The sequence below is a fragment of the Lissotriton vulgaris genome, chromosome 5 (assembly GCF_964263255.1).
Source record: "Lissotriton vulgaris chromosome 5, aLisVul1.2, whole genome shotgun sequence".
Taxonomy (NCBI): domain Eukaryota; kingdom Metazoa; phylum Chordata; class Amphibia; order Caudata; family Salamandridae; genus Lissotriton; species Lissotriton vulgaris.
The window spans coordinates 399,966,187-399,981,707 of NC_141693.1; the positions used below are offsets into that span (position 1 = coordinate 399,966,187).

At 43.4% G+C, this 15,521-nt stretch overlaps 1 protein-coding gene across 1 annotated transcript in view; it reads right to left on the reverse strand.

Annotated features, from left to right (window-relative positions):
- Window positions 1-9,822: 9,822 nt before the first annotated feature.
- SMIM1 (small integral membrane protein 1 (Vel blood group)) overlaps window positions 9,823-15,521 on the reverse strand; it is a 178,020-nt gene continuing 172,321 nt past the window's right edge. The window contains exon 3 of the mRNA XM_086921742.1: window positions 9,823-10,174. Coding sequence (XP_086777868.1) covers window positions 10,048-10,174 — 127 coding nt within the window. The 3' untranslated portion in view covers window positions 9,823-10,047. The remainder of the gene's footprint in view (window positions 10,175-15,521) is intronic.

Below are 15,521 nucleotides of genomic sequence, written 5' to 3' on the forward strand. Positions count from 1 at the left end.
TACTAAGATGAGAGTGAGGGATGTTTGCCAAATCCTGTGAACCACATATGGAAGAAGTGGAAAAGTGTAGGCATATTTCCTACAGCAGTTCATCCATAGTGCTTTGCCCATGGACTGTGGGTGTGGGAGTCTGAATGCGAAGTTTGGGCATGTTGCATTTTCTGCTGTGGCTAACAGGTCTACGTGTAGAAACCTCCAATGGTGGAAGTACGGGAGTATGACTTAGGGGTGGAGTTCCAACTCGTGGGCTTGATGCATCCTGCAAAATCAGTGTCCAGCCTGTTTATGTACTCTATCAGGAGATGGACGCTATGATGTAATACCCGCCGCTAAATGTCCTAGCCTAGAGCAGACAGCAGCTGGGAGTGCGTAACACCTTGTTTCTATAAGCAAAACATGTCAGTTGTGTAGTCTGTACAAACTAGTATCACCTTGAGTTCAATGTAAGGGAGGAATGCTTAGAGGTCCAGCTGGATGGCTAGCAATTCCAGGTGGTTGATGTGGAATCCCTGTTGGTTTGGTGCCCACAGTCCTTGAATGGTCAACTCCTAAAAATGCCCCCTGACCGAGTCAGTGAGAGAGACATTCATTGCAATGGTCATCTGCGGTACTGGGTCCAAGAAGGGACGGCCTTGGAACAGGACATTGGCATTCCACCACTTGAGAGAGCAATGAGTATGGTCCCAGGTCAACACTAGATTGTTCCAATGACCCTTTGCGTGTGACCTTTGAATTGCTAGACACTCCTGTAAAGGGTGCATGGGTAAGCTGGCATGTGGGTTGTTAGCAGTGCAAGAGGCCATTATGCCTCGGAGGTGCATGACTTGTATGACTGATACTTGGCGATCTGGCTGAAAAAAGGAATCACAGCTTGGAATGCTTGAACCCTTGCTGGCCTGCGGAATGATTTCCCCACACAAGAGTCATGTATGGATCTGGGAAAAGGTTGCACCTGAAGGGGTTGGAGGTGGGGTTTGACTGTATTTATGGTAAAGCCTAGGGTATGCAGGAGATGTATGGTAGCCTATTTGTGATCTCGTTACTGCTGTTGCATAACGCTCTTAATCGGCCAATCATTCAGGTAAGGGAATACATTGATGCCGCTCTGTGAGGGTCTAATACTGCAGGATACCCTGGGACATATTTAAGGTGGCGCAACACAGTGCAGCAAATCACCTTGCTGTGCTGTACTGCATTACTGGAAAAGGACAGGAATGCACTGTATTTAAGGTGCATTCCTGACATTTCACTGAGCTGGCACACAATGGGCTGCCTAGTGCCAACTCAGGCACCCTGGCATCAAGGTGCAAAGGTGACTGCATTGAATGCAGGATTATTTTTGTGCAGCAAAGGGCACCTTCTTGCACACAAAAAACCCTGAGGCCTTTTTTTCTTTCTATCTGGGCTGCAGTCTGGGGACTTTGTAGTTACCACTGTGTAGTTATAGTGAGGTCAGTTTCTATCGGAAGAATGCTTTTTGTTTTGCTAATAGCTTGGGTTCTGTTTGACAAATCTTCACAAAACATTCCAAAAAAGCAAATGTTTATTCACCTGAGTTTGTTCCTGGAAGTTTTTTTTTTGGTGATCCGTCAAGCTGGGGCTGAGAAAAAGGGGTTGGCCATAAAATGCTTTTTTTCCCATGCAATTTCCATAAGGAAAATTAGACCATAATACAGCAAAAATAGGGGAACAGAATTGCACCAAATTTGGCAGAAAGTTAGATCTTTACCTCAAAAGTGTGCTTTTTGTTTTTATAAAAATCCGTTCTGCTATTTTCAAGAAACCTCTATTTATAGAGGATCTCCGGGTGATCATAAGGGGTTAAAATTATAGTGACAGCCTTGCCAAGAACCACACATCAGGAGTTAGATTAATGCATTTAATTGCTGGTATCTGCATTCCTGCACTAAAATGCTTTAGTCACGCACAACAGATCCCCCTGGGACCAACAACCGAATACAAGGTACACCAAGGCTGCATTTCACAAAAGTGGCCAGTGCACATCTTTTTAAGTTGCCTTGCTTTGACAGAAGCGCCTGCTGCGCTGCTGCTGCCCAGAGCCAATCATAAATTGTTTTACATTAAGACAGGCAGTGAGAGGTGAGCGCTGCCTGTGTGGGTGTGTTTGTTTGTTAACAGCAATTAAAGCTGGGACTCAGATTCTTCAGATCAGTCAAGACTGCGGTCCTTCCTAACAGGCTCTCTGGGCGGACCAGAAAGCCAGCAACGAGTGGTCAGGTGAACATGATGAACAGTCGGATCATTATCAGGCCGGTTTGTCAGAGTTAACAGCTGTGAAAATAAGACACAAAGAAAGGGGCAGCACTAAGCGTGTGGAACAAGCTCTCAAGGCTGAAACCTGGATAAAAGGTAATTCTCACCCCATATGTAAAGATAGCCCATTTCTGCCACACCTTGTGCACTTCTCTTGTAAAAAAAAAATCTTCCTATTCACATTTTCTATTATTAACTCCTTTTATAATGAAAGTTTTGTCTAACAGATAGTCTCGTCACAACATGGACAGTGTTAGTGCACTTATTTTTTCAATCAGACTGCTTACTTTTTTGGTACAATATGAACTGGTTGACTGAGATTTAAAAACGTAGGGCAATATTATCAAGGACGGCGATAACATTATCGCCACTTTAGCAAAAGGAAACTGCAGCTAAAGCGGCGATAAGGGGCTTGATAATATGCCCTTGCGAAATCCCATAGAAGCCCAGGTTTGATGTCCTTCAGATGTTATCGCATTTCTTGATAATAGGGCCCATAGTATTTGGGGCATAAACCTCACCTATGTTATTTTTTTTCTCAATATAAACTTTCTGGTGATTAAGATTAATTTTGACATAGGTCCCTCATTCTCCCAATCCCCCAGCTGCAGCATAAAGGCGAGTCACTCCTGATCTTGTTCTCTAAACTTGATCCAGAGATGACTTAGAACACGATGTTGCATGAGACCATGTGGTTTATTTCATGCTCTGTAGACTGTTGCACCTTGCATTGTGGAATTAACCCTCACACTAATAACATTTTTGTTGAGTGAGTTGTACTGTACGCCTTCCACTTCTAGGAGCTATAGGTTTCTTCTCAAACTGAGGACACACCTCACTTTTCCCATTCTAAGAGTACATTTCCAATGTTTATGAGGCAGCACAAATGTCTTTAGTCTAATCCTGTTATAAACGAGATGTAGGTTTCAGACCTAGCATAACCACTTCTGCAGTGTTGCAGCTGTTCAAAGACTGTTCATATACCATTACAATGCACAAAAAGAACCGTTTTTTAAATGTAACTATTACATGGCCATGGTTGACAGCTCCAATCTTATTCTTGGGTCAAATTGTCACACCTAGGATAATGAAATGTCACACATAATCACCATGAAAACATAGAGATGTCACACCTGATCACAGTGAAAACTTGGCAGCTATGTAGTGATATCTGAACAGTTGGTCCCTTGGGAGTACCATGTTACAGTAATGTTAAAAAAGAGAATGATCTGATTGGCCGAGAGGGTTTTTCCTTCGGTCATTTGGTCTCGCTTGACTGGTCCCGGTCCTGCAGGATCAAGCAATCTGACTGGCTGGCTGTAACATACCTAAAAATGCTGAAGCCACTATTACAGGACTCGGTCTCTGTGTCCTGAGTTTATAAAAAAGTTAAGATCTAAGGGGGGCGAATGTGGTCTCGCAGGTGGGGGGGGGGGCGAACGTTTCACCGGATCCCAAGAGAGGCCTCCTTATCGCTTGGGAGCCCACAGACCTAAACTTGGGAATGCAAAATTGGGCCACGCTAGGGATGACAATAGCAAAGAGAAACATAGCTAGGAACTGGGGCTCCGGAGTAATCCCCACATACCAACAATGGAGAAATTACATGGATATCGCAATGGTGGCTGAAAGGGCAGTATACACCCACAGAGGCTGCCCTAAGAAATGGTTCAGAATCTGGGGAAAGTGGAACAAATTCAGGGGGAATCTATGTGAGCCACAGCGAATAGATTCAAGCACGTGAATAAGGCACCGTCACGGTTAGGATTGAAAGAGGTTATTGATAAATGGTAACAATTGTTGTGGAGATGGTAAGGGGCTAACACATAATGATACAACGTAATGTGTAAAGTTATCATGGAAACTCATTCGGATGCCGTGATGTATGATATATATGGTAAACCAAATGATAATGGAGATTGTTGAATTTTATTGTGAAAAAAGGAAATACACATTTTTCACAAAAAAAAAGATATAATTGGGGCAGGGTAAGGAGACCCTGACCAGCTTGTGTGCAGTCCCAGACAGACCCCCCCTCTCCGGAACCCCTGACAAAATATTTTCTTTTTTAAAACTGTGCTGCAGGTCCCAAGCTGATACATTTGAACACTGAAGATACCCTCCTCTGAGTTGGAATCACCAGGGATAAAGCAGCTTTGTGTCAGGAAACATGTTGTGGCTGCAGTTGGTAATTCTGGAAGGGTTGGGCACTCTCGATTCCTGATCAAACCTAGAACTGTCAACGTATGGCAGTATCTGTAGTACTATCTGTCCTTCCTAAGATGGCCGCCAAAGTCGCCAGGGAGCCGCGAGTAGTTGCGTGGCTAGGCGGTTTAGCTTATTTGGGGGGGGCGAGCCAGGCGAGCTGCGCACTTCAATTAGAACCGTTCCTTGAGGAGAAGCCTGTTCCCGTTCCTCCGCGCTTATTTTCATAGCGGGAGGAAACAGAATCTGAAATCTTAGAGTATCAGTCAGTCGGGAGGTAAGAGTAGCCTCTTCTATCTAGCAGTTCAAGAGAGAGATGTCAGAGAGTTCCTGGTCCGTTCTGAGCAGCAGTAAGAACGGAAATTCTGTGACGAGCATCACCGAGACTTTCAGCAGGAGCAGCTAGCGAGCAGTAGCGAGACTTCAGTCAGTGGCAGTGCTGCTCTTGCTGCCTCAAAGCCTTAAGCCCACGACTTTGCAAAATAGCAGCGGACTTAGAAGGCAGTGTGTGGAGACCTCCGTGGCAGTAACTGGTTTACTTGAGTCAGCTCAGTGATTAACGTCAGCACAAGCTGCCTGGAGACGTTGTAAGGTACTGTTGGCTGTGGCAAAACCTCCCTTCATTGCGCTTTACCTTGTTTTTTCCTTCCCTTCTTACCTTCCTTATTCCTTTTTGCGCGCTACGGATGGTCAGAGCCTTTACAGCTTGTACATAATTCCAGTAGACTGAAAGCCTATAAAGGTACAGACTAAGCATGGGCGAATTTTGCGAATCTCGCGTTCGCGAATTTTGCGGATTTGCGAACTCGCAATCCGCAAAATCCGCGAATTCTCGCGAATTTGCGGATTTTTTTTTGTGTGTTTGCGCGGGTTTCTGCCAGTTCGCGAGGGTTTTGTACAATGTCGCAAATTGCGAACTTACCTGTCGGGTCGCAAGTTTCGCGAACTTGTTGTTTCTACGTGTCCAGCCTGTTTGGGACACTCTTCTTCATCACTGCCACTCTATGTCACCACTGCCACTCTCTGACTACTCATGCCACCCTCTGGCCCACCCATGCCACCCTCTGTTTCATCACAGCACCCTCTGGTTGTCCAGTCAGTGTACATTATTGTGGCAACGCAAGCACACCTTCCCTGCCTCAAGTGACCTGAATTAATTTGGGTCTGATTAATGTGTCACAGAATATTTTTTTAGCTGGCACCTGCTTCCTTAGTGCTTCCTGATTAGTGATCTTTTGCACTTGCTATGTGCTTTCATTGTTGCAAAATTAGTTACAACACCTGCCCTGCCCCAACTGACAATAATGAATTAGGGGCTGATTAATGGATTTGAACTTCCAGCCTGGCTCCTGCTTGTCTCCCTTAGCTGTAATTCAGGACCTTTGTGGCATATGTGTAACTATTCTGAGGTTCAGAGCAGGGTCACATAATAGTTGCAACTGGCAACTGAACTCTGGAGGGGCCCCTCAGGAAGCACTACAGGAAATGGCTACTAATGATGAGCCTGAACTTTTGAACCTGGTAAGTAGTTTCAGTTTTGCTAAGATCGTATTTCTGCAATTTTGCACTTATTCGCGGGGCGCGAAGTTGTACTGGGAAGCCGCGAACTCACGCGAACAGTGCGAACAGTGTGAGCAAAATCCGCTGCTCGCGGATTTGCGGATTTTGCGGGAGATTCGCGAATCTCGCGGATTGCGAATTTACCGAAAATCCGCAAAATCCGCGAGCGAAACGGATTTTCCGCCCATGCTTAGTACAGACAATAGAAAGCTCTCACTGGAGGTTCAACAGGTAGGACCATTCTGAACTGAGCATTCCTAGAATCTCTCTGTTGATTAGGAGAATGTCAATAATGTAGTTTTTTCTCTTTAGACAGAATCTCCAAACTCCATTACTTACTCTATATAGAAGAGAGGCGAAGATTCTGCAGTGAGCTGGTAGGATAAGAGCTATGTAGAATATTGAATGTTAAATGATTTAGAGTGTAGTGTTCTCAAAACCCCCACCCCTCTTTTATGTGCATTAGACACCCCTTAAGACGTCAGAAGAAGCAGTAGAAGATTTCAGAACCTGACCGGGGTGCCAGCAACAGAGTGTCTCTTCTTTCTCACTCCACTTCCCCTTTCCCCCCCATGCTGGTCTAGTAGATAAATTCGCTGCAACACCAGTGAGTGGGAGTTTGGGATTAGCAGCAGTTCAGCCTCTGCGAAGCATCTGTAGCCTTTGACACTTTGTTTTCATTCTTGAACAAGTGTGGCCATGTAGGAAAAATAGCTCAGAAGAAGCTCAAATAAGGAATTTGTGTGGTGCTATGTTTCTATTCATTTTGGAACTAGACATGTGTTATTCTCCACAAACTTTCATGAAACTGGTGTTCTAGAGTAACAATATATTGAAATTAATTTTGCCCTGTGAGTACTAGTTCCCCTTACCAAGATTTCAAGCTGTTCTATAATTGGTGTAACACTTTTCAGTAGTTCTGGTTTTTAGTGTACGCTACTTTGCATTTTGGTACTTTGAGATTTTCTAACCCTTATAAATACAGGACTACAAGTACCACATTTTCAAGTCATGTGAGTTTAATAACCAGGACTGAAGATTTCACATTTAACTTAACTTACCATTCACACAATTACACACAATACCTGCTTGTTACTCTCACTCGCTTTGTGGGGGCTGATCTTATCCAACCCAATGATTTCAAAATGTTGAAGAGAGAAATGACTGAGCATTAATGCCAGAATTTGGGAAAGCCAAGGCATGCTTTCTTTGAGTTTGTGGAAGTTTAAATATGAAAAACAAAGGTAAAAGTTAAAGTAATCTGCAATGAGAGAGCAAACAGGTGAGTAAAACTGGTAAAGTACTAGAATTAACACCTTGGCTGCTGATTGAAATCTCCTCCTGTGCTGGGCCCCTATGATAATGGGTGTGGTCGTGATGGAACCATTCCGTCATCAGCACAGCTCAGCCGTGACTGATGACGGAATGGTTCCGTCACAAGCATCGAAGGGGTTAAAGAGGGAGAGTGACAAACTGTATTGTAAATGCATATGTAAAGAGCTTACTACACCTATATAGGTGTTTAAGCAAATTATGCTGGGTAGCATGCTATAGCGTAAACCATGCCCAAAGTTAGAGAAGAACTGAACATGGTCAAAGACAGGAACAATGTCACGGAGTAAGTGGAGTTGGAGCTGGGTTGAGGATGGTTAATGTATTATGATGTAATGTTCCATAAAGAAGTGAGATTAACTCTTTCCTAAATTGGAGAGCTATGGGGGCGGTCCTGATGGATATGGGCAAATTGTTACAGAACCTGGGTGCATCGTTGGAAAAAGTTTGCGGCTTTGCTTTTTCTTTTTTGCATTTCTTAGTCTGCGGTCTGATGGTGTCTTGGCAACGGGTTTGCCGAAATCCGAAGAGATGGATAGTTTGTCTGCAAGATATACGGGAGTGCTGGATGTAATAGCTTTGTAAATGATACCGCTGGTTTTGAGGATAATGCAGGCCAGCAAAGGGAGCCCGTGGAGTTCCATCATGATGTGATCATATTTCTTCAGGCCCAGAATGAGGTCTGCTGAAGTATACAGATTGCCCATAAGAGGTGCAAGTGTGGAGTCTGGGAGCCCCTGGAGTAGGGCATTCCCATCATCCAGGTGCAGGAGTATGAGGGCTTGAGCAGCATTTCTGAAGTCGTTTTTTGGTAGAAATTATTTGCCTTTCTTTAGAAGAGAGAGTTTGTACCGGGTAATTTTTTTTGCACTGTGTTCTTTGAGAATGAGGTTGGTGTCCAGCATTAATACAAGTAACTTGGCATTCGGTGAACGTTGGGATTCAACGCTGTCAAAGTTCCTGTCATTGAGCCAGATTTGCACTGTATCTTTTTGATTGTTCTTGGCAAATAACAGGAGTAGGTTAGGTTGGGCTTCAGGTAGTTGGTGGACATCCAGGTCTGGATAATGTGCAAGCAGTGTTTGAGGATTCGATGTCTGAAGCAGCGGAGACTTTCAAGTAGAGTTGTCTGTCATTGATGTATTGGTGCATCTTGATCCTGGTATCCAGGAGTAGAGTACCAAGAGGCTCCACATCTGGCTTGAAGATGACAAGAGACAGTATGGAACCCTGTGGTACTCTGCAGGTGATAGGGATCTTTTGTAACCTGGAGGCATCCATATGAACAAACTGGTGTCAGTTGAAAAAGTAGGAGGAGAACCTGTGAACGATATTGCTGGTGTATCCCATTCGAACCTAGGTGTGTATAAGGGTGGCATGGATGACTGTGTCGAAGGCAGCTGAGAGTTCCAGCAATATCAGAAGGCAGGATCATCTTCAACAGTGCTGACATCAACAACAAAGCTGGAAAAAGGTGCATTTCACACTGAAATTAAGATAGGCTGGCTCTGTTACCTTCTGCCATTTTTCACTGAATCGCCTAACAAGCTCACACCTCGATAGAAACAACGTGTGACCTTTCTCCTGCAGAAGTGACCAGGTCTTGTAAGGGTCCACATAAGATTGCAGAGACGTGCTACAGATTCTTTGTTTTAATTAATCCTCCATACATTATACTACATTCTAAGCAACACATGCACGCATTGAATCTCCCTAAACATTCCCCCTCCCTGAATTGTGTATGCCTCCTCGCCGAGTAAAACTGCGCGTATCCCACTTACACTCCTCACTCACCATGGCTCACCAAGAGTGCACACCTGCAGGATATATTTGTTGGAAATTAGTCAATTCCATCCTGCCTGCCTGTTTCTATCTCCTCTGTTCCTGAATGGAAGAGATCCATTTGATGTACAGTCTGGTGAATAGCCAGCACTGACTTAAAATGTTGTCACTTGTAATATCCTGTAATATTTGTGTGTTTCGTTTTGCACTGCATGGCTACACATTTTCTTAGGCCATGCAAGGACTTGTATTAAGATGTCGGACATCACTGTTTATACACAAGAAGGAAGCTTAACTCATGGCCCATCCTATTTTCTAGGCCCTCCTTCAGAAAATGGCAGCAAGTCTGGGGACAGGGAGAGAAAAGGGACATTTTTATGACCAAACCAAAAAAAAAATCTTATCATTGGGCAACTTATATCAACAGTAAAATTAAATGTGGAACACAATCAGCTCTGTTATACATTCCCTTTACTCATCTACACCCTACCAGTTCCTTAACCCATTTTCATGGCATTTCCAAGAAACGCAGCACAAGATGATGTGGATAGGAATATTGCCCCCGAGGAATGCTCACTTTTTAGCCACATTCCTTCCAACTAAAAATTCTGAATAATATACCTGAGGTTAGTGACATTTTCAGCCTATGTTATAAATCTCTCAAAATCGTTCAAAAATCATATGCTTTTAATAAGGTGGAAAAATAAGAAATGTGCAGATCGGATTGGTCCTTTTAGTGGCAAATCCATTTGAGTGCATTTCAAGCCTTAGGTACAATCATTAATGTTTGTGAAATGTCTCTGTTGACCAGTGAGCGGCGACTCTGCTGCAAAACCAATGACGTTTCGCTTGGCACATTGATACTGTCTGATGGCATCTATCTTTTCCGTTATCCTACTTGCACTTGTGAACGTAGTAACCAGTAAGGTAGCCGATGATGAAAATTATCCAAAACAGTGCCATGCCACCTATCACTTTCACAGCAATGCCACACTTCCCGGTGCACAGCAGGTTGTAGAGTCTGAGAAAAAAATGTAAGAAAAAAATATGTGAGTATCTTACATTTGATGTTTTCATTGGTCAGCGCACGGACATTTACTTCAAATCATCTGCACTGTAGAAACACTATAAAACACAATAATGATGGGGGCATAAATAGGGAATTAGTACGTCGCAGGAAATATGCAATAAGCAAATACCACACAGCTGGCCAATGGTAAAAAGGGAGACCAACAGCCTGATTCATCAACGACCCGTCCAAAGGACATGTGTGTGTGCAACATGCAACTTAGAAAAATGCTTTTAAAAGCATTTTTCTAAGTTTTCGCTATTTACCACGAGGTTTGACCTCGCGGTAAATAGCGGGCCGAAATTGCGAATTCGGTATTTAAAAATGGATGATGAATTGCATTTAAGGAATCTCAAATAGAGATTCCTTAAATGTAATTCCTCGCAAAATAGCGAAATCGCTATTACTGATTTTTGCATTTGGGATGATGAATCCCAAATGCAAAAATCGCACTCGCAAAGGGCCAGATTCTCAGAATCTGGCCCTTTGCGTGCGCAATTCAGCTTGATGAATCAGGCTGTATATAACAAGCTAGTCCCTCTACATGCCTAATAGGCAGGGTTGTAGCGAAAGCCCCAGCCGCCCCAGCGGTGTAGAGGACACCCACTCTCCAAGGCGCCCGCATTCACACTCAGGATCACGAATACCAGGGACATATAGGAGTCTCAGGGGCCCCTCAGCACATTTGCAGACGGGCCCCATCAGTTTGCCTTTCTCCAGTGCCAAGAGGGTAGGAGCTAGACCATCAACCAACAATTCAGAAGAAGCAGCCTAGGAGGAAGTCCTCCAATAGAGAGCAGTTAGACTCTATCACCAGCTGCATCCCTGATCACAGCAGATCTTGCATGAGCATCTTAAAGATGTGAACTATCTTTGTCCATAAGAGCCTTCATGAAGTAACACCACAAGACCTTTCTAGGAAGACCTCCACCACTATTCCATTTGGCCACTTCAGTCTGGTCAGTTACCTCTTGTAAGAGTGCCCCACCCCATTTGTAAAACCACAGGGTTTCAATTTATTGCCACAAGCTTCAGAATTTCACTTTATTTAAGCGAGAATCCCATCTTTTTAAATAAAGACCATTTCTAATAATCCTCGCCTAGATATGCGTAGGTCTGTGGTGTGCGCCATACAAATAAATGCATTATAGAAGAAATACTTATTCCGGTCATGGCATGAAAAGCAACTCCTTCACCCTGAAGCTTTGGCAACACAGTGAGCCACTCAATAAGTCTATCTCCACAGCTCTTGACATCTTTTTGCACATTATGATCTGCTATGTACTGGTAAGCAAGTAGAACTGCTCTAGCATATGAATAAAAAAGCAATAAAGACAAAGATTAATCACCAAATACACATTGTTAAGATCAGGAGAAAACATTCCTTGCATAAGGTGATGGGAAATATATTCATCAAGATGCTTTCTTACCTTTCAGCATGATCCCCCACATCAAAACATGCACTTTCAAACATTATCTCTCTCTGTTGGGCGTAATGAGCTCACAACACCAAACATCTGCTCTCACTGCCATTGGAAGGTCAACAGTTTTAAAGCTGGGGGTAGAATAAAGTCACTCAGAGGCAAATTCTCCATTAAGGCTCTGGGCTGTGCCCCCTGAAATTATTTCCTTCACATTACTGTACAAATATTAAATAGATTAATTTAATTAGAGATACAACTCCATCTCTAAACAAATAGATGTATTTAAATCTGGGCTGTGTATCCCAGGCTGCCTGCCCCGCCTCGCCGTGAATCAGGAGACAGAAGTCAGGCAGTAAATCTACTTTCTGAACTGGGACGCATGAAGCAGGGCTTACTGTTCTAAAGCCCTTCATAATAAATCATTGCCAATGTAGTCTATGGCAGTATTTTCTATGGGCCAGTGACGCTGTCAGCAACATGGTTTGGGGCGCTGGAGTCTCTCTACCTGCGTGAGATCAACCGTCCTGATTCGTAGGCATAGATCCCACCCTTTCCCATTCCTCACATGTAAGAGTTGATGCAAGCACCAGTGTACGTGTGTTTTAGTGCTTTGTCCTCGGTAATGGAAAGTGTTTGAGTGCTAATCTTCTATTATGTATTTTTTTCTAAGACCCCTCTCCATGCTAACTTCCCCAACTGAGACATCCCAGGCACTGGCTGTACAACGCTAGCTCCGTTAGAATTCGAGCTGCAGCATTTGTTTCCCCGTAAAATGGATGCAAAAGACGAGCAGGCCAGTGTTCTTGCTCCCTTGTGAAGTTGATACAAATATCCGAGTCAAGGGCAAAGATGAGATATGTGCTTACAATGGACAGTAATCTGCTGTATGACATTAAAACTGGCCTGATCTTCATGCCCTTATCAACATTAATGCCAATAACATGGATTGATTCATGAACAAGGCGAGTTAAAAACATTAAAGCAATGCATGTCAGCAATTTAGCTTCTCTCTTATTTCAAGTTTTACTTTATCTTGCCTCCCTCAAGAGTTAACTATTTAATCGTGTTGTGTTTCTTTCTGTATTTTTTTCAGTGCATGCATACTTTGAGCTGTGCAGGTGTTTTTGAGCGGTTTGGACTGAGAGCTCTGACGCTGACCCTGAAGCCAAAGGAAGTGCCTGTCAGTGGGATGGCCTATCTGCAGAGCACACAGAACAATGATCATGTATTCCAGTTGTAATTTCAATTTTGTGAAACTTTGTGTGAAGGGGGTGCACAGATGGCAAAATATTTACAGGGCAAAAGTAAAATAAATTGCTTAAATATGAGTGAGTGCATGTATGTTTGGAAGGGGTGAAGTGAGGGAGATTGCAGGAAGTGCATTCGGGGAAGAGTGAAAAGAGGGTGCTGAAGAGGAAAGAGAGGTGGTTGAAGACGCTCAGATCTTTTTTTTTTAATTCGTCTGGTGGAGGAACCAGCCTGTACCTCACGTTTGTCCATTAAGCTTGCCCGAGTCACTCACTACATAAAAGTCATACCAAACTTTTATGCCTCACCACTTTCCAATATCACCAGCCGCCACTGAAGTCACTGCCATCCAGATGGAGATTGATTGCAATTGGCGTCGGAAGTGATGGGTAAGAGTCAGCGGTGTTGTTCTTGAATATGTGGCAGTTGATTGGGGCGGAAGACATATTTTCAAATTGAGCGTTGTCAATCAGGATTTGATTTGTTTTTTTATAAAGCTTGAGCTTGATCCACTAGCAAGGTTAAGATAATGTGGTTAATCAGATGCCAGTGAAACAAGTTAACAGTTTAATTTAGAGGGCACTAACAGGAATGTGGCAAAAAATGGGAGATAGCTTCTTCACGCCACTGGAAGCTTTGCCACCCTGCAGAGAGTCTAGAGAGTTAATGCACTAATAGTCCACCATTGGGCCATTGGTCTGTCAATATGCAGAGAGAAATGCCCCAGGAATACTGGTGGATGGCCACTCACTCTAGTGGGACTGATTGGTCACCATGTTTGACGGAGTTAACTCTGACACGCATATAAATTGTTGCATACTTTTACTAAAAGGTAAATGTAGCATTCCCTATATAAGCAGGAAATGCTCCCTAGGTCTTCTCCCATCTGCCACCATGTTGAAGAACTCAAAACAACATTTTACACGGCAAGTGTGTTGAAGAACCTAATTTGATTACACGTGTGAATGGAAATTCTTTCACCATAATTCAAAATACACTTGTCTGGCCCTTCCTCAGAATGGAAGTATTACTTCTATTCTGTGAACGGATGTAGCATAGGGTGGCAATTAATGATAAGAAGCAACAGCACCCAAAAACATGTGTTTATCTGAGTAGATTAGAATGTCCATGTAATCATTAAAAGTATAGATTATGTCTACATTTTAGATATATTTGTGCAGCCAGTGTAGCTGGCTAAACACTGTGCACATATAGATATCAGGCACCTCACTTTTCGTCTAGTGCCTAGCAAAGTAAAGTTCCCTTTTTGCCAAACAGTGCTAACTACTCTGGGCCCTATTCACAAATAAAGTCCGAAAAGTGTGGGCAGACATCTCAAACTTAACACTATTCACACACATTCATTGCCCAAGTGCAGGTTTCTGGGCACACTCTTGTCAATCAGAGACATAGTCTCCCTGTATGGGGTTTGGAAAAACTGATAACTCTACACAGAGGGAAGGTGTAATTGAATTTCCTGTGGAAAAGCAAACATTTTTTGTCCTTGGGGATAGACTATTTACCCATTGAGGAAGCGTTTCCCCATCATCCCCACCAAATATAGGGTTGACTCTTTCCCTGTCCAACCTTGCCTGGAAAAAATCCTACTGTTACCACAGTGGAAAGGGGTGTGAGAGGAATTTGTGAAAGCAGCGAAAACAACATAGATTGTGGGCGTTCACAAACTTCCAAGGCAAACCTAGCCTTTGAATGCCCAGTTTCCTACTTTCTGAATAAAGTTTATGGGTGAGGAGAATTCTGTGCTCATGGTAGAGCTCCCAACACACATAAAAGGGCTTACACTCACCAAGAATTCCTTTGTGAATTGTTGGCAGGCAATAGAAAAGTTACATTCTGTCCTTTTGTAAACTGAATTTACCACTGTGAACAGCTCCCAAACTAAGACAAAGAAGGATAAAGTGATCGGCTCTGGATCTCACAATTTAGTTAAATAAGGAGATTAGACGAAACCAGAGTTAGAAGCTAGTGACTGGATTATAAATAATCACACAGTAATGATTAGCATTACATACACCCATACTTGGTTTACCTGATGCCTACTTGGGTTGTATGTTGTAGGAAAGTGCCCATTTTTGTATGGTCACCCCCCACTATTTGCTCCAAATGCTTATGTTATGGCTCTGATAGCGCACTGGAGTCTGCTGCACAGACCCCAGTGCCAGTGCTCTCTCCCAAAACTGTTATCCCAAATTGGCAAATACTTTACCCCCTTATAAGTCCCTACTATATGGTACCAGGGGTACCCAGGGAATATGTGATAAAGGTGTCCCCATGGCTGGAGCACAGTTTTGTGCCACGCTGGATGACCCTAGCAAACTACATGTCATGGGTCATCATGTGTGGCACAGTCAAATGCACTGCCTATATTATATGTCAGACACTCGTAAGGTAGGCCTTCTCAGCCCAGGAGGCAGGGTGCAGTACATTAAAGGTGATGACATATACGTCCAAGCCAATATGTCCCTAAAGTGGCATTCCCCATTTTAAACTACCATAATTGTTAGAGGTCCATTGGATGAAATGGGCTGCCAACTGGACACACTCAAGATTGGCAGCTCCATTATGGTACCACTAAAATATGTAATGTTTGGCATCAACCAATGTGC